This window comes from Agelaius tricolor, unplaced genomic scaffold (assembly GCF_023055355.1).
Source record: "Agelaius tricolor isolate 1412-34295 unplaced genomic scaffold, bAgeTri1.0.p SCAF_1, whole genome shotgun sequence".
NCBI classification, from domain to species: Eukaryota; Metazoa; Chordata; class Aves; order Passeriformes; family Icteridae; genus Agelaius; species Agelaius tricolor.
Window position 1 is genome coordinate 27,065,911 of NW_027269261.1, and position 21,476 is coordinate 27,087,386.

Consider the following 21,476-nt stretch of genomic DNA (forward strand, 5'->3'; position numbering starts at 1 on the left):
ATTCTACTTAGTGAAGTAAACGCTAATGGAAAACAGAAGTGTTTAGAGGTATTCAAAAAATCATTCCAAATAAGGACAAAAGATTCTAAAAAAACCCAAACAAACAAGTAAAACAATAAACTCCAAGAATCCCACAAAGAACAAAACCCAAAAGAAAAAATACCCAACAAAACAAAAACATGCCAACTCAAAAATTCAAAACAAAACAAACCTCTCCAAAAATAAAAAAACCCAAACATAACAATGCCCAACCTTATTGCCAAGGCTCTTTTTTCTACCACATGCACTTGTGAGATAAGTGCAATAACAAAAGTGGGACCAAAGAAAGCTAAGGGCCTTTAAAAGCTATGTCCACAATCAACCCTACAGCACATCTGTCATTTCAAGAGTGTTTTTCATTTAAATACATTTTTAAGCAAATCAGGAGAGATTTAGAGGAAGAACAGACAGGAGTCAGGAGTAAATATATATATGCACAGTGGTTTGGTCAACAACACACATAATGCTATAAAAGGAATACTTAAAGTATATCTGGTGTTCACCAGCTGATTTCAACATACACGTATGTGTATGAAAACATTAACATGGTTTTAATTATTATATAATTATCATATATATAAAATAACCTATAGGCCCCTTTGCTGCATCACAGCAGTAATGTATTCATTCACAGAGGTGTTTAGGTTGGACACACTGCTGGAGAACACAGGCTGCCTTCTCTAACAGCCCTGCTGAAACAGGGTTTGCTACAGCAGGTTGTCCCAGATCATGTCCTGCTGGGTGGAGACTTGACAACCCATCTGGTCAATCCATTCCAGTGTTGGGCCACCCTAACAATAGACAAATGTTTTCTTGTGTCCAGATTGAATTTGCTGTGTTCCAATCTGTGGCCATTGCCTCTTGTCTTAACAGTGGGCTCTACTGAGAAGGGTCTGCTGCTCTCCTTCCTTCCCTCTCATCAGGTGCTTAAAACCCTTTTCAAGATTCCCCTGAGCCTCCTCTAGGCAGAGCATTTCCAGTTTTTTTTGTTTTGTTTTTCCTTGTATGAAAGGTGCCCCAGTCCTTAACCATCCTTACAGCTTAATTTAATTAGCAACCATCACTACTGCAGGGTGTTAAAGGCTTCTCAGCATTTCAGAAAAGGACTTGACTAAACATTTGTACTTGAAGCCAAAACAGTAGCCAGAGATATGCAGGCTCCTCAAACCACAACTGCAAAGTTTATCAAATAAATTGCACTAGAGACTTCACTTTTAAAGATTTGCACTGCTAAATGTACAGTTAACATGAAGTTCACTGCTCGGTCATGCAGGAGTTTTCATATCCTTTAATATCCATTTTAACATGCTGACAAAGGCAGTTTGCTAGCTAGGCTCAGAAAGCACTGTGCTGGTGACATCTGATATGCCTGCTTCTCTGATAGAGAAGTTCTGAATTCAAAGACAATCACGTATGCCTTCTTCAAAAAAAACCTCCACAAAGTTAATCAGTGTAAGCACACTAGTTATAACTTACACCAGTACAGCTCACTGCCAAAATGCTTTCCTATAACCATAATTCATATTAATTACTTTGAAATAGTAGTAACCCACCACCTGACAGAAAAAAGTGAAACAAAACACCAATGAAAGTAGTATTGATCCAAACCAGGAAACACTTACAACGATGTATTTCTTCTGAATGCACTGATGCTTATGCATAGAGACTATATTTGTCCTTCAGCAACCATCATTAAACTCAGCTTCTTTAATACCCATACAGTGTTTTAGAGAACTTTTTTTATAGTTCTACCTAATGGCAAAAGTTACATTTTAGATAAGCTGAGAGCAAATACCTCTCACTGTCCACATCTCCTTCCATTATATCTTTTAAAAACAGACAACTATACGGATAGGTTGATACAGGAATTTTCCAAGCATAGCTTTCTCTTGGGAACCTTCAATTAAAAAGTAAAATTTAGACTCTTTTTGTCATATTAGCTTGGTTGACAATGCTGTCATATTCCTAGGAGACTTTCCTAGGAGTGGAGGCATAGGACCTGACCCAGCAAAGCACTTCAGCACAGATGCATGCCAGAATTCCCACCGGAACGAGCAGAACTATTCACACGCCTAAAGTTACAGAGACATTTAAGTGCTTTCCTGGATCAGGCCTCATAGTTACAATATTGAAGCAGGAAGATCAGCTAACAGCCATTTCCACAATTAAAGATGCAGCTCCTATGGTCAATACCAGCAGGAGAGCTGACCTGCCTAACTCCCACTAAAACCACAATTTCACTCCAGAACTTTTCTAATTAATGAATAAAAGAGAGCACAGTAGGCAAAATGAAAGAGTTGTCCACATTCTCTCTAGGCAGAAATTCAGTCAAGATTAGCATCTACTGCCTCTTGTTCAGAAAAACCTGTTTATTTTTTGCTGGAGTAGTTGCACACTGCAATAGATAGATCTTTTCTGGGGGCAATGAGGCTCCACTCTGGCCATTTGGTCCAAGTGGCTGGACTCTCACAAAACAGGTACAGTACTACTGAAATCATGAGGGCTCTGCAGAAGTAAAAGAGACAGTAAAACCATGATGGTTTTATGGAGCAGAGACAGTAAAACCTGATGGTCTGACATTTCCTTCTTAGAAACTATATCCAGACTAAAATTTATAAAATTTATTTTTCATTTTCAACTATCTTACACTGGGTTTTAGAAACCATGCGTTTTTAGAAGACTAACAATGAAACAGGTAATGCATTTTTACTTCTGTAGATATTAAGGTATTCTTCACTTTTGCTGAAGCAAAAAAAGATTACATGATATTATGACATGCAGGGCAAAAGGAGAAAATGAGATTTCTCAAAAGTTATCAGCACGGCCACCCATGAGAAGTTTGAGAGATGCTTTTATTAAAATATGCTAGTCTATGTAAAATGTGAAAAAAAAACCCTAATCAATATTAAAGAGGGTATTAAACTCAGGATGACATGACCCTCTATTAGAAAATAACCAGAAGACTTGTACACCCCTAAATGCAAAGCTTGGAGTTGTGAATTTGGATGAAAATATTATTGCAACACTTGGAAGTAACATACTGTGCTGCCTTTCAATAAATTTATATAAAATTTTAACACTTAAAGGGCCAGAAGGGTCAAGGTGGTCCTCTGACTTCAATGTAAATGTATTTCACATTGAAGTGCAATGAGAAATAAAGAAGATTACAGCAAGCATATAAACTGTAATCCTGTCCTGTCATTAGATAGGACATTCTGCCATTTCATTAAAAAAGCAGTTTAACTGCTTGGAAGTCTCAATTCACTCCACACTTTGGTTATTTGACAAGACAAACCCAGCAGACAGTGGTGTGTCAGTGATGAAGATGCCATTGTGGTGGAAGAAAACATCCATAAGAGCTGCTTGCACAGCTCATGCCAATCTCTGTGTCTGATCTTCACAGAAAGTGAGGAATTAGATGAAAATGTTTTGTTTCCTAATGGCTAATAAGCAAATATGTCCTCATGAACTAACAAACGTGCTAATTATGTGGCTACTCCTGTCTTAAAGATCAAATCCCTAATTTCAAATGGACAAATTTAAAATTAAGACTATCTTCTTCAAACATACATCACATAACTTTGTTTCTCTAGTAATTTCTACAGCAAGCAATTTCTACATTTTTCACACAAATCACAGGAGAGTTTTCACTCAGGAATACTGATAATAGTTTTCAGACTAAAGACAGAAAAGACTTGCCAGACTCAACAGTGAAGGGCCAAAACAACACTGAAGCCTTACTATTTCTCTGCATGGTATCTATACAAGGGCCATGTCAGCTGCCAGCCCTAAAAAAACTAGAATTAGTGCTAACTTCTTTGGCTACCTGCCTCCCTTCAGTATCAGAACAGGTCTAAAGCAATCATTAAGACCCAAATCAGACATGCAGACTATTTAGGGTGCAAGGGCAGCTGGAAATCTTGTCGACTGGATGAAATTTATTATGGTTTCAAGTATTGTGCCCATTTTAGGGGCAGGCTGCCAAATTCTGTATTTAGACAACTACATATTGAAATATTCTCTTTTTGCATTGCTTTATGTAAGAGCCACACCATAAAGCTAAAGCTTTAAGGCTTAGATAAGGAAAGCATGAAAAGGAAGAATGCTTATAGAGTAGAAGAACAAAAAAGTTTCAATTTCTTTCAGTTACAGTGGCATTCAAATGTTGCTTAACACCATAAGCAGAAAAAGATTTTTGGCCAAAGGTCCAGGATGATGGCATTCCTCCTTTTATGCACATCTTCACATAAGTATAAAAATATGTCTGAGTCAATAACTGTGACAGCTTAGCTACTCCACATGAGTGGGAGAATTTGTTTTGGGCTTTGAAAAGATGTGAAGCTTCCAGATGTGAAGGCAGTAGATAGTTTTATAAATGCTTTACAAATAAATATATGGCAACCGCAAGCTATTAAGCTATGATGAGTTCAACTTCAATTTTGTCATAAATGAGAACATTCTGTATCTTTATTATGAAACCTCAGTATTTCACTCTTGCTGAGACATGCTACTATAACATCCAAGTAACTCATCCACCCTCCTATTTTAAATAACCTTCCCAACTCAAAAGTCTGGGTTGAAACTTCAATGTCAATGAAATAAAAAAAATATCTTTAGGTAATCAGGGACTCACAAATGCATAAGTAATTACTGTCAATATATCATACCAGAGTAGATATGGAAACATTACAACTTCTTAAATCCTTTTATAAAGCCTATTATTGTGTTCAAGATCAATTACTCTCCATAAGTATCTGCAATAATGTTTACTCAGTGATCGATTGTTCAGGTTTCCTGAGTCCTGGAAGCCTTCTATCCTGTTGACCTGAATTTCACCCTCCTTGCAAAGGATACAGTGAAACGTACAGTAGTCTTTTCATTAAGCATTCTTTCTTAGTAGGTCAGGATTTGTGACACAGTTTTGAATCCTCATATATCTTCTTGGTGGGTTTAAAGTATGCAATTTATTTTAAGCAACTGTTCAACAGCTGCATTTCATCCAAAGCTTTTCTGTAGCAAGTGAGCAGGTTTTTGTTTTAAAAAGGTTACATTTTAGTTTACTTTTAACTCCATAAAACTGATAATCTGTTATTTGCCTAAGATTAATGAAATAATGAATGACAATATTCTGCCTATTTATTACCAAGAAAAAAAATCTTTAAAAGAGGTGGGTTGAATACAAGAAAGTTAGAAATATGTTTAAAGAGAAAAACTTTGACAAGTGAATATTACAATGCAGCTTTTTAAAGTCAATATTTTTTCTTAGAAACACACTCAAAACACTTTTCTAAAGCATTAGTAACTTCTGTATCACAGAAGAGTATCCATTTTATCTAGGATGAGACAGGGGACATGTAAGCATTTAACTAAAGCCTCATGTGATTTTTCTGTCACATAAATGAGTTAGTCTCAGAAGATGATAAAAACTCCAAAAAAACTTTTCCCCATCTGTTCAGCTTAAAAGGTAGGCATCATCAATATCCTTTTCATATTCACACTGCTGATACTAACTGCATTACACTGCCATTGGTTACTGTTACTGCTAAAAGTAAAAAATTACTTGAAGTTCTAATCTTACAAGTGCTCGTCATCTGTACGTTAGAAGAATTAGTCATTGGTATCAAGAACAAATATTAACCTTTTGTAAGGGACCAGAATGTTCTTTCCTATGCCTGTAGTAAGAAAAGCAGCTTTGGCAAATAACACATCAAATCCCAGCATTAAAAGGAAACCAAAACTCCTTGAATTGAAGAGCATCCTGGTACTGCTCGTTCCTCTAGCTCCACACTTCAAGGAAGCAACAAAGCCTCCAAAAGGGAATACACAGACAACACATGCACAGAGTTACACCCGAATGGGGGAAGTGAATGATTCTCATAGCTCTTCTATGCTAAGGGAAAGCATCTTGACCAGAGCATGTAAAACTTGCAGGTAGCAGAAGATCAAACTCCAGCCCACTCCTGAGCTCTACAGCTCCAGAGGAAATAGGTGCCAGTAAGCAGGAAATACAGTGCCAGTAAGCAGGGTGTTAATGATTATACACCACCTCTCCCACATACCCCGAGGTTTACACAGGTTAGAAAACATTCAATTCTTGTCTAGAACAACAAGAAAACTACGAGACTACAAACATCTCTAACATCTATGTAAAGACCCATTCAGGATTGTGCTACTGGTTTGAGGTAATTCAAGCCCATTTTTCTATTTCTCAATAGGCACATGTTCATGCCCAGCTGTGAGAGTTAGTAATTTCCAGACTATCTGCAGTTAGGGACGGGTTTTTGATTTTCAATAGAACCCACAGATTCCCTATAATTTCTGTTTAAATTGTAGAGCCTAGCCCACACCTTGAGATGAGCTTCTGCTCAATAGTAGGAACTGGGTCCTATGGAGAGACAAGTAACAAGATCCTCTTGTTCCTATTACTAATTACTTATATTATTATTATAAATTAAAAATTAATTATTGCTATTACTGTTATTTTAGTTTATTAATATTACTATCATTAACACGTTCTATCTTTAACATCTTACTGCTGTTCACCACCCTTTTTGCTTCTAACCACTGCTTGTTCATCACCACAGTGTGGTTCTCTGTTCTCCATCCCTTCAAAAGTATAATTAAACTCATTTTAAATGCTATAGAACACAACAGATGAGAGACGAAATAGGATTTCATTTCACACTGCTCTAATTGCACGCCACATAATTTAACATTGGGCTGACAAAATGTTTTGATGCATGAGAATTCAGTGCTTACTTTCCCTTCTGAAAGCTTGTAGAACTTTCACCAATTCTCTCTAACTAGCTGTAGAAGAAAGCTCCCACTTCGACAGCAGTGTGAATGTTTTAACCATAGGACTCAATAAAACAATAAAGTTTTTGAAAAATGACCTTCTCTCCTGAGTAGCCAAAGGGGAGCAGTGCTCTTTCAAGAAGATGAAGAAATTAGCTCAAGTAGACATCCAGGCACTATGTCCCACACATCTAATCATCAAATTGTTTTACTTTCCTTAAGATAAAGTCAAAAGAAATTACATTTTTTCCAATCTTTACCTTCTACTTGCTGGCCAGTATGACAGCTCTGAACTCTGTGTCTCTAACAGGACCCCAGGGAATGAAACCCTGTAGCATAACAGTCTGAAAGTCCTAACAAGCCCTCAAAGCCTACAAGGCTTTCTTTTGCAAGGAAAAGTGCAAGTGGTGTGCTGAACTTTGAGTGTACAATAATGCAATGTGTTCTGCCCTGTGGAGAGGAGACAAGCAGATGGGATTTGACAATGCTAAGGCAAGCTGTGCTGTGTGACCTTTGGCTCTCTCAGATTCTTCCTTATCCTTAGAAAACATCGCTTAGAAACAACACAGTTTCCATACTAGATCGTACCTGTGCATGCACCATGACACATGCTTGCCCTGTTAGCTTTCCAAATCTTCAAGTAGGAAATCCTTTTATTGCTCTGGCCTATAAGCCTCTTATCTCCTAATTCTGTGAGGCTGAGAAATAGCTGTTCTGCTCATTAAACCTACAATGACAGTCAGATGGGGATATATACCTTCTCACTCTACTCAAACACAAGTAACTAGGTTTCATCAAGCTCTTTACTATCTACTTAGCTGAGTCCCACTCCACAAGATTTTATAGGAATTGCAGTAGCAGTACAGAAGCTTCTGCACTTTCATGAAATATTCAGAACACTTGTAAAGTTGGAAAGACCCTATTTAATTCCCTGTACTGTAGCTAACAGAAAATTGTTTTAAGAAAAGCTTTTTTTTCTTTTTTAAGCAAGTGCAATTTTGGCTAAAAGTGCTGTATAAAGACTTTCCTCTACAGACAGTATATACAGCATTGGTTTAAAAAGAGATCTTTCTCAATCATTTATTACAAACTCTTGTCATCCATGACCTTCAAAGACAGCTCAAAGGGGGAAAAAAAACCAGTTGAGACCTTGGATTAACTAATATCTTTAATTAGCACCCCCAAGAAATGATGAAGGTTGCTGGTTTTCCCCCTATATAGGGCACTCAGCCAAGGAGAAACTATTAAGTTAATTTTTCCATCAGGATTGATAACTTCTATTTCTTTGAATAAAGCAAAAACTGACTACAAACAGTTGCTAAACACCACTGCAAATATTCCAGATATGAGAAAGTCCTCATATAACATGTAAAATTTTATTTTTATGTACCAATGGACAAACATAGGCCTGTGTCAAAAAACCTTCTATAAAGTTTCGTTGAGAAAAATGTTAAAGTGGCAAATAGTGTTAAGATCACAGATACCTCGCGTCAGCTGTACCTTTTATTTTAACTATAAATGTCACACTTCATCATGCAGCTGTCAGCTTCCTTTAATGTACTAAATGCTATCATGTAAGCACAGAATCTGACATGATGTAAGACAACAATTAAAATAAAAAGCAAGTCAGCTTTGACACAATATCACTTTTCTGTTTGCTGCAAATTAAAGGAAAATTGAAACTATACAAGTAAGCTAGTCAAGAAAAAAGTCTGAAAAAGCCTCAAACATCAGTTAATGTTTCCCTCTAATGTTATGTACCATTTCTACAGTCAACTTCAAGAAAACATCCATAGCTTTAGCACAGCTAATTACAAATCGACACCAAAGGATGTTAGGAAGAAAGCCTGAAAATTCTAGAATACCTTGATAGTTCTAGCTGTCAGTTTCGTAATGGCCATGGAACTAAATTATTTTTCAATTTCTATCCTCCCCTTTTTCAATTTCTATCCACTCTGTGGGACTGCTGCAGCATGGTAAAATTGCTGATGCTTTTAAAACCAGATGCAAGAGCACTTAAATTAAGGCTGAAGAAAATCCTAGTAATAATGGAGCAATTATGAACTCGAGGTAATTAATATTTGAATTGATCATATATTAAAAATTTGATTTCACTTCACTGCATTTGATGCACAACACTAAAAAGTGTCTGGAATGTTGAAAAATAATTTTGAAGAAAATGAGAAACATGTACACCTGGAAAGACAATGTTAATAATTAGATTTCCTCCTTTTCAGTGTTTTTTCTTCATTTGCATCAACTTTAAACCTATATTTAATACATCAGCACCATAAAAACTGTGACCCAAGGGAAAGCTAGTGCTATCTGTCACAAATACAGAAATGTCACATGCCTAATATTTGCTCTGGCCATACCATGACACGTTTAAAACCTCTGTGGCCCAGGGAAGAAATAGTCACAACGGAGTCTGTTCACAGGCAGGGAAAAGGGAGTCAAGCAAAAAGAAGCTAGAGACCTCTCCTGAAAATGAAAGGGCTGATACAGACATTCCAAGAACATTCCTGTAAAAACATTCACTTCAAACATCAAGTTAACACTTTCCCTTTTGTGGAAATAAGAGGAAAGGGAAACATGGGGAATTCTATAAATTTTTACCCCTGTATACCATGTCAGAATTCTTTTCTGCTGATCTATACCCTCCAAAGGATTTCCAGGCCAGTAACCTGCTAGAAAAACATTAAATCTAAGAACACTATAATTTTGACTGGAAAAGTTCTGTACACAAGTGCTGCTGCATTTTCCCGTACGCTATATTTGATTGAGTATGACAGCAAACTGGAGAAAAATTAAGAACAAAAAAACCCATAAGGTAGATGAAAAAAAAATACAAAAAGACACACAATTAAAAATACATAAGTGAAGTAATAGAAAAATAACTTCAAACCTGTCTCTGAATAAAACAAATTCAGAGACAGCTGTATCTGAATAAAACAAATCCGTGAGTAGAATCTGGTCACGGACAGAGCTGCTAGGAATTTGATCTCTAAAGACTACTCTTTAACCAAAAACTTAAAATTATAAAGTGGCAACACTTGCACATTTCCAATTGCTATGTTGGACCTCAGTGACATTTATGCTGAAGTTGATAACTTTTTAAACACAAAACCTAAACAATATTTCCTGAAAACTGTATTCAGCTACATGAAGACTCCAGTGATCACAACAAATGCACAACTTTAAATTATCTGCTCTGGTTTTATATTGTTTTCCCAGCCCTTGAATGGTTTAAATATTGCTAGAGATATTTATGTACACACAGAGAAGAGGGAAGGTCAAGCCCCTGTGAGCAGGGACATGTGCAACTGTGAACGTTCATGCAATTCATTGGTTCTATTCATTGCTATAAATTCTCCTGCACCAGCCTGTTGAAGGAATACACCCACAAGGATCTTTACATTACAGGCATTAGGAGAAGGTGATGTCATTCACTTGCACATCTAGGACTTCAAATGTGAAATGACAGAATAATTAAGGTTTAAAAACAAAATATCCAAAACTTTTTTCTACTTTTGGCTATTATTTGATTTAAGAATATAAACAAAACAGGCTGAGAATTGAGACTTGAGCTCCATGTTGAAATGTGATAAAATGAAATACTCTTCATACCTGCACTTCTTAGGTTAGGGTCTAGGTCTGGCATTTCCTTGGACGCCTCTGGACTGACACTGTAGATCGACGCTCCCGCTTCACTGACAATGCTGAAAAATAAAACAGCAAATATGTAAAACAGCACACAGCTGAAAAACACACATGAAAGACCTTGCAAGTGACTTAACTGAATATACAGATTTTTTTTTTAAAGCATCAGGTTTTGAATAAACCAAATGCTTACAAAAGTAAGTCGGTACGAAGGAAAATATCCCCATTTAAGCAAAACCACCCCTCCCTGACCTGCAACATTCATTCTTTATCAATTCTGGCCTTATTATAAACACACACTGTGCCGGATCTCAGTCCCTGTCTCAATCTTTACAAGAGGAAAGAAAATGAATACAAGAAACAAGTGTTACCAGAAGTAAATAAGCAAACCAGCTTCCATAAACAAAATTAAACCTACCTGACAATTTCAATAAAATACCTACATTCTAAAGTCCAAGGTATCACTTGAATCCAAGCCATGAGCATTCACACACATTGCCTCAAGCCAGCTGCCCTAAAACACTCAAAAAGCCCCAGCTTGATACAGATTGAGCCACTGAGCTGCGGCTCCCTTCTCAGCAGCATTCAGTACCGTCTTCTCCCAGCTCTCACTGCCATCGCCAAAGAAAAATAGATTGCTTGTCTTCAGGAACTTAAACTTCATTTATATACCATACACCTCAAACTCATTCAGTAATGATGATAAACTCAGCAATTCAAATCAAACACATAATTAAAAACCCTTCAAGTGCTCTAGTTCCACTCAAGAGAAAACTGCAATCAAGTATTCACAGTCTAAGTTTATTTTCAGCTGTGAAATTCTGACACCACTGAATCAACAGTATATTTTTTCAAATAACTTCAACAGAACTGGAATTTCAGGTTGATAATTATGGCATCATACAGCTACTGCTCTGGAGATTAATACTATCAGTTTCAGAACTATTTTTACTTTTACTATTCCACTTTTAAAATAACCTAATCTTTGCCATAAGGAGAGAAACCACAGTCCTTAAGAAACAGACCTTTCAGCAAAAATCCATAACTTTGCTTTATATTGTTTTAAAATTGGACTATAAATTTTCCTTTTAGGAACATTTATTAGGTCAAATTTTTACATAAAGAAACTGATACCTAGAAACCACTCCCTTTAGAAAAAGCTGGAGAACAGCTCAGAGGTTAAATATATTCCCATTCAATGTTCCAAGCATAGTAACAGTAAATAGTCTAAAATGCAAACAAAAAAGGTAAGAATTTCTTACTGGTTTTTTTACAGATTCCCCTCTTCCCCAGTCAAAACTGGAATTTGTTGGAGTGCCGTACACACAAGTCAGATTTTAAAGGTACCCAAAACTCTAAAGAACAGTAGTACAAACAGACTGGATCTTTCAATAAATACGGAGAATAAAATACTGCTATCTTTAAGATTAATGTAGCTCCAGACCCATTCAAATGGAGAAAAAAAAATCCTCAGACCAGGTGAATAGGGAAGTGAAAATGAAACTATTTCATGATCTTTCAAAAAGATTCAGTATTATGAGCACTCCTTCACTATAAATGACATTCATAAAACATTCCCATCACAGGGCTCAGAAGTAAGATCGTATCACAAAAACCTAACTGCTGAACATAAAGATGTTGACAGAAGACTCATAAAACTGATTTCTCTGATGAACAAGTAATTTAAAGAACAATGCAGCAGAACGTATTTCTTAACCTGTTCACACCTTATAAAGGCTGCATCTGGCAAGCATTCCCTTTCTGGATATTGCTTCCAAAAAACCACACATAAGCACACACTTTGAACAGCTTTTCACTAATCTCTCTTCAATCTTTGTATTCCAACAGATCCCAAACCTTAGCCCACATACAATTTTTAAATTTAATACATTGATAATACAATTAATTATATATATTATATAGTAATATATTAAGTAATAGAATTTTAAATTTTTTTTTTCACAATGCTGTACTATAAACTGTACTACTGAACACAGCCTATTGCTTGATCCTCTCCTGGTATTTTCTACAGTGAACAAACTGATGTGAACTTGATGGGAATTTTAACACACTCGATACTTTACTGTTTCTCATTGATACTACACTGATGATTTGCAGAAGCAGAAGGATTGCACCAACACTGCCATTCTATGGTAATATGTGACTTGTGCCAAATTTTAGGTAGGCAGTACAAAAACTCCTTGCTAAAATGAGTAGATAAAATTAACACTCAGGATAGTGAGACAGAAACATTTGAAAAAAGCGTATTTCCTTTCCTCAAGAGCAAAAACATTTATACACTCAGTGAGGAGAAAGAGAGAAGCCAAGTGAAAAATTATCTCAAGAAAGAAAAAAAGATATATAAAAAGCACTTTCAGAAGCAGCATACACTGGATACCAGAGATCCACTCTGAGATGGTTTAGCATACACATGCAGTTATTCTATGCAGTTATTCTTTTTGGTGGAGCAGACATGGAAAAGGGGAGCGAGAATTTCCACTCACACAGAACCTCACACTGCTCTGCCCAAGACAGCAAAACCCAGACGTTAAATAAATCTTTAACCCAGATTAAAGACGTTAAGGCCACACACTCCCAAGAAACCATCCTCTGGTTCATTTAAAAAACAGCCAACCAAACTTTTACAGAACTATTAGCGGCTATCACATGGTTTGATACGGCTACAGGGAGGTGGCTACTAATGTGACAATGGCACACGGAATGCTAAAACATTTAGCTTGGTCGACATACTAAGATTACGAGCTTTAGGGATTGTCAGCAGATGTTCTGGCTTTTACTTTTTGACTAGACAGAAGACAGTCACTTTGGTTCACTGACATTTCATATGTTTTCCACATTCTCATCATTCTCTTGAAAAAGGGAATGGCTTTATAGACAATTTAAGTTAATTAAACGTTGCTAAATGCTCTAAATCATGTCTTTTAAATGTGTATATATATTTTATGTCAGGGCATATTAAGAGAAAACCAAACATGCTCAAATGAGTAGGAAACAGAAATTTACTACAAACTACTGTGGTCCACACTGTTCTTCAATCTCCTCTTTCCATTTCTATAATGGATACAATTCTCAAAAGAGTCATAAAAACCCCAACTTCATAAGAGCTGAAAAAATTGTATTAAGATCTTGTGCATCTTCAGAATTTGTTTCTATTTTAACTTTTTAAGTCAATTAGCAGACAAAACCAAAAGAACTGGCCCCATAATGAGACCCCCATTACTGTGCAATCCTTAGGAGGAAAGATTCTGACCAAATCGAAACATCTGAAACAGCTTTAGTGAAAAATTAATTTGCTTTTTAAAGTCAGTATGTAGTAGGTAAATAAGCACATGGTTATGATAAGATACAATAAGCTTCTAGGACATGAATGAACAAGTTTCATAAACTTCTCTTTGAATTAATAAAAAAGTAGGTAAAGGATCTGGAACTACACTCCCATACTGCACTTCCCACATAGCCATCCTATAGGTAAGGGGTTTTTCCTCAGCATTTATATCCAATTTATAAAAATTAAAAGTGGCCAAATCACTAAGCCAGTACTCAATATCACAGTGTATTCTTTTCAATTGTACAAACTGGCTTGTTGCATATGAACTAAGTTTTCCTGTACTGCACCCATCTCACTCACAGTTGTTAAAGACACATTTTAAGTAGCCGAGGCAACATTAAATGTATTCCACCAGCGCCACCTGGTGGGCCCTCAGCTTTATGCTACAGACCATGCCACCTATACTCAATACTTTAGGGAGCCTTTGAACATTAGTATGTTGTTTTCTTACTCAGCTTAAATAAGCATTGCCTATTTGATCTGAAAAGATTATTCAGATTTTCCATCTTCCATTTTTTACAGGAAAAAGAGCCTTTCTCGTAAAAGGTAAAAAAAATAAAATAAGAACACTTACAATTTACTCTTTTAAAAATACAAAGCTATTACATCCCTACAAAATGCATAAAGATTACAAGTAAGCAGCTAGGTAACAACAGTGGTTTAATTAAATTACAATTTTTAAAACACATAGGTTTCTTAGGTAATAAGTTTTCACTGTAAACATTTTCAAAGCTATATAAAACATCTAATGTACGTATAATAAAGAAAAGATGTATCAGGCTAGACATTTGTGGGTTTAAAGACAAATGCATCTTCCTGACATTTTCAAGAACCTTACCAACATTTCAGACTTCTATATTACATTGAGGTTATTCCCCTACAATCAAATGCACCACTGGATTAATAACCTACAGAGAAGCAAAAGGCAACTTTATCCAACCTTATGTAACTTGCTGCTCCTACAACTTCCAACTCCTGATCTACAACTTCCATCCATTAAAATACCAGTACAAAGAAGAGTCTGATGTTTATCACCTGGACGAAAATCCTGGTCACTCTAAAAGCAAAGGGTATGTCAACCTCAGAATGGGTCAAGATTTTTGTATTTGGCCATAAAATTATGATCTGCCACAAAAACTCCCTTCACAATCATCATTTAGTAATTGTGGCTAATTCCTCTAATCCAACTTTTTACATATTTATTGATAAATATGTTGTTCATAAACTTGTGGCTACAAAAGCCAGAGGTTCCCACGAAGTACAACAGTAAAAAAAGTCAAAGGTTTATTCAGTGCTATTTACTAAAATAATTGGGGTTTGAATCACCTGGGACAGAAAAATAAAATAATATAATGACAAATAAAATGACAGAATATTCTCTAGGAAAGAACACTGCATTTGGACACTCAGTTGGAATGTATCAAGCTTCAATTATGTTGACAGATGTCATGATTAAAACCAGCTAAGAAGGGGGGCAAGGAAGACTTAATTAAGCACATACTCAAAAGAAGATTGGGCTACTTCATGAATGAGAAATCCATTGGGCCTTACTGGAAACACAGATGTCACAAATAGTTCCTGAACAGCCTAACATCCAAAAGGGTTGAGAGTTACACTATAGAAATAGGATGCCTGCATCTGCTGTTACATGTCTCCCTACACACCCATTTTTGCTGACTAATGAGAACCAGCTAGGGCAGGTTGAAAAAGCTCTTCACAGGAAACAGCAATAACCCCTCATTTGCATTTTGCCTTGTCTTGCTCCTCCTGCTCCTGTCAAGCAGGACATTGCAAATGGCAGAAGCACCTTGAGCAGCCCCTTCAGCTCCTCACCATGACCCAAGGCAGAGTTACCTGCCCCTCCCTGCAACTCACGTTTGGGCACACGAGTGCTCCACCACCTCTGGTGGTGACTGTGGCCACCTGGAGCCTGCAGCACAGCACAGGCTGGGCTGGGATTTGTGCAGCCACACGCGCTTTGCCACAGGAACAACAGGACACCAGGATTGACAGACCCTGGCTCTGACACAGCTATGCCATTGCTTTTCTTCATATGAGAAACATAAATCATGGAAGTTCAAGATTAAAAGGTTTTGGTATATACTGAATATTGTATTCATAGAATAAAAAGGTCAAAGAGATTTAAAAAAGCCTGTTCATTCTGGTAGATGAGATAAGATTCATAATATGGTGTTTCCCCATCACCAATAAAGTAGTGGTATAGCAAAGGAAGATGTTTGGATGATGAAAAAGCATTCTACTAAAAAGCCATCATTATTCGATAGAATCAAGGCAAAAAGCATCCAATTAATCTGTGTTTTTAAAATAATATAAATAATTAGTTTTAAATGTGAACAATATATAGGGAGATATTTTCATTGCAAAATATATTTAATACTAAAAACACTGTTAGATGAGAAAGGAATGTTCCTCAAATTTCCATTGCTTCACTCAAAACCTTTAGTTACTACACTCCATAAAAGTGTTGCTTACATGACAGTCCATCTTTCAAAATCAGTCAAACTAGACAAAAGCTGTTAAAGCCATCTTTAGCAAAAGTATTAGAAAAAAGCTCACAGTGACTCACAGTTGCAGCTATTCAATTAGATGCAGGAGGGACACCATAAGCCTTAAAGTACAGCTCCTGCTTCAGAGCTCACACACACACAAAAATTTAACCCCACAAAGAGTCTTCAGAGAGCACACCAAATGATGAGCAGTGAAACAGACCCCACATAGTTGCTCAGATGCATTCTGTAAGTTTCCATAGAAAATATTAGGTGAAATTCTGCTTGCAACTAGCATTTTGAAGTCAGAACAACAAAAAAAAGTCAGTGTTCCTAGCCACATATGAATTTGTTCTCTAATTTACGAAGTTTACTAGAAACTATGCCATGCAAAGAAAGGCATTTGGTTTTGACCAGCTCAATCCACTTTGTGAAGTAAAAACTACTACATTATTTCATACCAGAGACTCTGTTTTACAGCAGATTACAACAGAGAATAGCATCACCTCTTTCAGTTACAAGCCCTACATTTGAAACAGCTTGCTGACCCCACAGCAGGGACAATAAATAAGCACCTTATCAAGCAGCTGCTGAAGTGACAGAAGTTCAAGGTAATCATCCTTTCATTAGGAATTATTTCTCTCTTGTTCAGCCACAAATGATATTTAGCATCAGTTAAGCTGATGGTTTTCCTGGCAGACAGTATAGAGCTTTAGAACCTACTCAAGAGGAAAGAATTAGGCCTGTTTCAACCCATCTTTAGCAAGATACTCTAATCAGTGTTGGTATTGTTGCTTCAGATCATTAAAAATGACTTATCTTAAAATAACACTTAATCTTACAATTATACTGTGTTTCCCAATTTTTCTAGTATGCTTATGCAAAACTAAACTGCCCTACAGAATCGAAGTACAGTCTTTCAGATGAAGAACAACATGCAAAATTTAATAATTTGAAATACCAGATTATAGTCTTTCAATAACAGATAAAATGTGACACTTCCTCATTGTCTGTTCACAAGAAAACTCTATGAACTCCCAAATCAAGAACTAGTTACCATACTAAACTAATAAATCCAACTGTATAGCTCCGGTCGGGAATCCTTTATTCAGCTGTGTATGAACCATGCCCTCAGCACATCCCTGCAAAGGGAAGAATGATCAGATATCTGTCTTCATCTTGTCTGAAAACGATGACATTTTTCAGGAAGAAAAGGGTCCAAATGGCAGGTGTCAAAGAGCTTTAGCTTCACACGTGGTGCTAGGAGGCAGAAAAAACAACAGCAGCGTGTGGCCATGTCAGAGCTGCACAGAAGCTGCCGTACAGGCGCATATCTGAAAAGAGCAAACCTCAGAGCCTGTTAAATCAATCTAGTGCCAGATGCTGTTATCAGAACAAAACTGGTGCTGTGGATTCATCCCCAGAAGAAATACATGTCCCATGTCTGCAGTGAAAAGTGAAAGACCTAGGGTGGCATGTCTCAAGACTGAAGGTGACAGTCACCTGTGACTGCCCCCACCACTTTCATTGACAGTTTCAGAAAACAAGTGCTGTCATTGCTCATAAAGCAGCTGGAACTGAAGCTCCTTTCTGCCCTTGCACAGAGCTTTAAAATCTGAGCTTCAGGTCCAAAATCTACTTCCAAGTTAACTATCCAACTAAAAAGCAGTCAAGTAATTTTTTTTTTTACTTAAAAAAAATGCAGTACAGTAGGAACTTCAGAGAAAATTTAGCTACTGCTCATCTCCTTGCTGCAGCGATGCCAAGGAAAAGAAATTGTGACAATATGGATGATGTATAATCAACATTACCTTAATGTAAGAGGACAAGTTTAACTCAAAAGAAGCACATTTTATGTGACTACCATGCAATTCTAAGCAGTATAAATGAAAAATGGTTGCACTCAAATATGTTCAAAACTTACCTATCAATCATCAATTACCATTAGAAGAAAGGAAAGTAAAAAAGGCTTTAGGACTGACATAGGAAATGAAAACCCTAGAGACCACTTCTAAAATATAATAGGCATAGAAATGGGTATACTCTTTATAAATATACTTTATAATTTCAAGACCAATTGTGACAGTGCTCAGCAGTTTTGCATAACTAAATTATCCCAGTGAATTCAAGGGAACAAACTGTACATACAGCATTGAAAAAATGTGGCCCAACACTGACAGGATTTTACCCAACCTGTTTTTACCCAGGAGGAAAGCACAGGGAGACTAAGAAACACAACAATTTTGGCAGTCAGGCTTCAAAAAGAAGAGAAACACTAGGTGATGTTAAACACTCACATTTCATACCTTTATAGACAATCTTTAAATGAAATCACCTAGAAGCACATTAGAAACATGGAACAGTCCAAAAAGATGATGATGCTCCCCAAAAAGCCTATGAAAACTGTTCCCTACTGAAGGGCTCAGTAAGCAGCCTTTTTTAGCCCCTGTTCCTCACAGTTCTCACCAAGCCTGGTGAAGATGGCAAGCTTGACTCAACACCATGAAACACAGCAGACCAAAGGAATCTGCAAGTTCCAGAGCAGAAGGCTGTCACCAACACTGTCCTGCCAGCAGCTTCTCAGCTCAGCCAAGCAGAAACCCCTGCAGTGATAGCACATGGCAAAAGCTGGTGTTTAACCCAGTCCATTTCCAGCCATGCAAGATCTTACAAGAGGTAAGATCTACCCTGGCTGTTCTTAGAAACAGCAGAGGCAAAGGGTAAAACCCTGAAACCAGGTAGTTCATGTTCATGTATAGTAACTCAAGTTGAAGCATTACCAAATATCAAGGTTGTGGAAACAAATAAGACTTTGTAAAAAAACAAGATTCCTGCCTATAAAGAAATACCTAGACCTTACTAGCACCACCTGTATTTGACACTGTCACTGACAATTTATAAAATAGGGGGAAAATATCTAACTAAAGCCATTTAATTTTTAAGCTAAAATATTTCCATATTGCATGCACTGTCATAGCCACGTCACCCTTCTGTGGGACACAGGACACTCAAGAAAACAAATGATTCACCAAGGAGAGTCCATCAGGTTCTTGAGTATAAAGATCTCTCAACCAATTGATTTGTCAGTGAACTTCACAGAACATTCAGATTTAATCAAATAACAGCATTAAGAAGCATCACATGTGAATAGTCAGTCTAAAATTACCTAGAAAGGCTACAAGAACAAGACATTCCCATGCTATAATGGCTCTTGTGACTCATTTTTATCTCTTAGAACAAGCAACACAGATGCAGCAACTGCTGTCTCTAAAATGCAGTTAGTTAATCCAGACCAAAGGCTGGAGCTTGGAGTCACATGAACTCTCAGGGAGACTTTGTCCCCAGAGTGAAGCATAACTGGACAAGACCACAGCATATGGAGGAAAATGCCTCTTGGAGAACAGCACCTCCAGCAACTGTCATTTTCTTTAATGCTCACTGGGCAATTGGGAGGCAGCCTGGCCAGTGCTGCTGTGCTGCCTCCACAGCCCTGATGCATGCAAAATTCTGACCTGTAGCTTTGGCCAGAGACAGGCTTTATTCTGTTTCCCCTCTGTGCTTTTCTACAACACCACTGATACTGATCTTGGTACACAATCTCTCCTTGCTAGCCCAACCCTCTCCTCAGCACAGGTCCAGGAGGGAAAGGTGGAGTCGATCATTCCCCTTCTACCAGGGTTAAGCAATGCAATGTAGAAAGACTTTGCATACAGGGAAGGAACCACAGATCCTCTGCTGCTGCTCCACTCTGTTCCCTCCCCATCCCTCTTAACAGAAAGGCTGCATCCAAAGACTTCGTATTAAATATTTTTAACCTACAGACACTTCTTGGCACAGTTTACTGAACTCTGAAGTACCCAGGTTTTCCACATAGAGAAACTCAAAGTAAATTAAGAGTTCTGGCATCAGAATAAATGCTGGCAGGAAAAATTCTTTGAGGTATTAAATAAGAAAAAATGTTCTTTCCACATCTTTCTAGCCAGGTAGTTTCTTTTTAGTTTACTTTCATTTGGAATTCATTTAAAAAAATAAACAGTTTTGGTTTACAGAAGATGCATTCACCCAATGAGTTTATTTTCCAGCTCAACGTATTCAAGACAAATGCTACATAAAGTAAAAGTGTTTCAGGCAGACCCAATTAAAATTATATGCTTCTACTTTTCTAAAATAACTTCTACAAATTAAATCATGACAGTACACTTACTATTTCTGAAGTACTCATTTGCTGGGGTTTTCTTTTTTTTGTTTTTTAATAGGACAATACAGTTCCTTTGATATTTTTCTGTGATCTAGTTGATAACTACTCAAAGCTGTCAATTAGCAGGAAGTGTTCCATTCTGCCCATCAGGGAAAATATTTTTCTTCATTGGAAAAAAAGGTTGTAAAACTGAGGTACTAGTTTAGTGTTTCCAGCAAAATCTATTAATCCCTATGAAGGAACTGCAGCATTACAGTATAAAAAGGATTATAGCAACAGACAGGAAAAAAAAATCAAACAAGAAAGTTAAGAAAAAGGGTAGGTTATTCATTCTTCAGAAAAAAGGTAACATTTTTCATGTGAAACTACAACAACCCAAGAAAAAAATCAATTGAAGCTTACTTTAACTTAACAAGCACTTTTGATAGCTCAGTTACTTTTCTTAGTCAGATTTAAAGGCAGGAAGATGTACTCAAATGTCTGTAAAGCAACAGAAGCAGATTGAGTGCCTTGTTATTAAATTACCCATTCTTCTCTTTTTAGGCCTCTACGGCTCATCCATGACTTCTCTGGTCTCCTCATTGTCATAGTTTTAAATATTATTATTTTACTTCTCTCATACCTAACTGCTGGGCATCTACAGTAAGAAATCTGAATAAAATATCTCCAAATGAAAGTGAGCTAAACATTAGGTATGCTATATTTTTATCCTTTAACCATTTACAACAGTGGACACCCTCTCCTTCATTTTGTTTTACAAACAGATGTATCAACCTCTGAAAAAAACCCCACAAATAAAAGTAATGACCAAATCCCCATAAACTTGAAATACATTAATGAATTGCATGTTTTTACAGACAACAAACTCCTTTCATAAGATTGAAACCAAAGGGGGAAAAAAAGATAAAAATAGGTATCTGGGATTTGT

General features: G+C 36.8%; 1 protein-coding gene across 3 annotated transcripts in view; it reads right to left on the reverse strand.

Annotated features, from left to right (window-relative positions):
- Positions 1 to 21,476, reverse strand: part of SRBD1 (S1 RNA binding domain 1) — a 123,008-nt gene that overhangs the window by 51,016 nt on the left and 50,516 nt on the right. For all 3 annotated transcript variants that reach the window (XM_071427658.1, XM_071427668.1, XM_071427677.1), the window contains one exon: positions 10,462 to 10,553. In XM_071427658.1, coding sequence (XP_071283759.1) covers positions 10,462 to 10,553 — 92 coding nt within the window. The remainder of the gene's footprint in view (positions 1 to 10,461; positions 10,554 to 21,476) is intronic.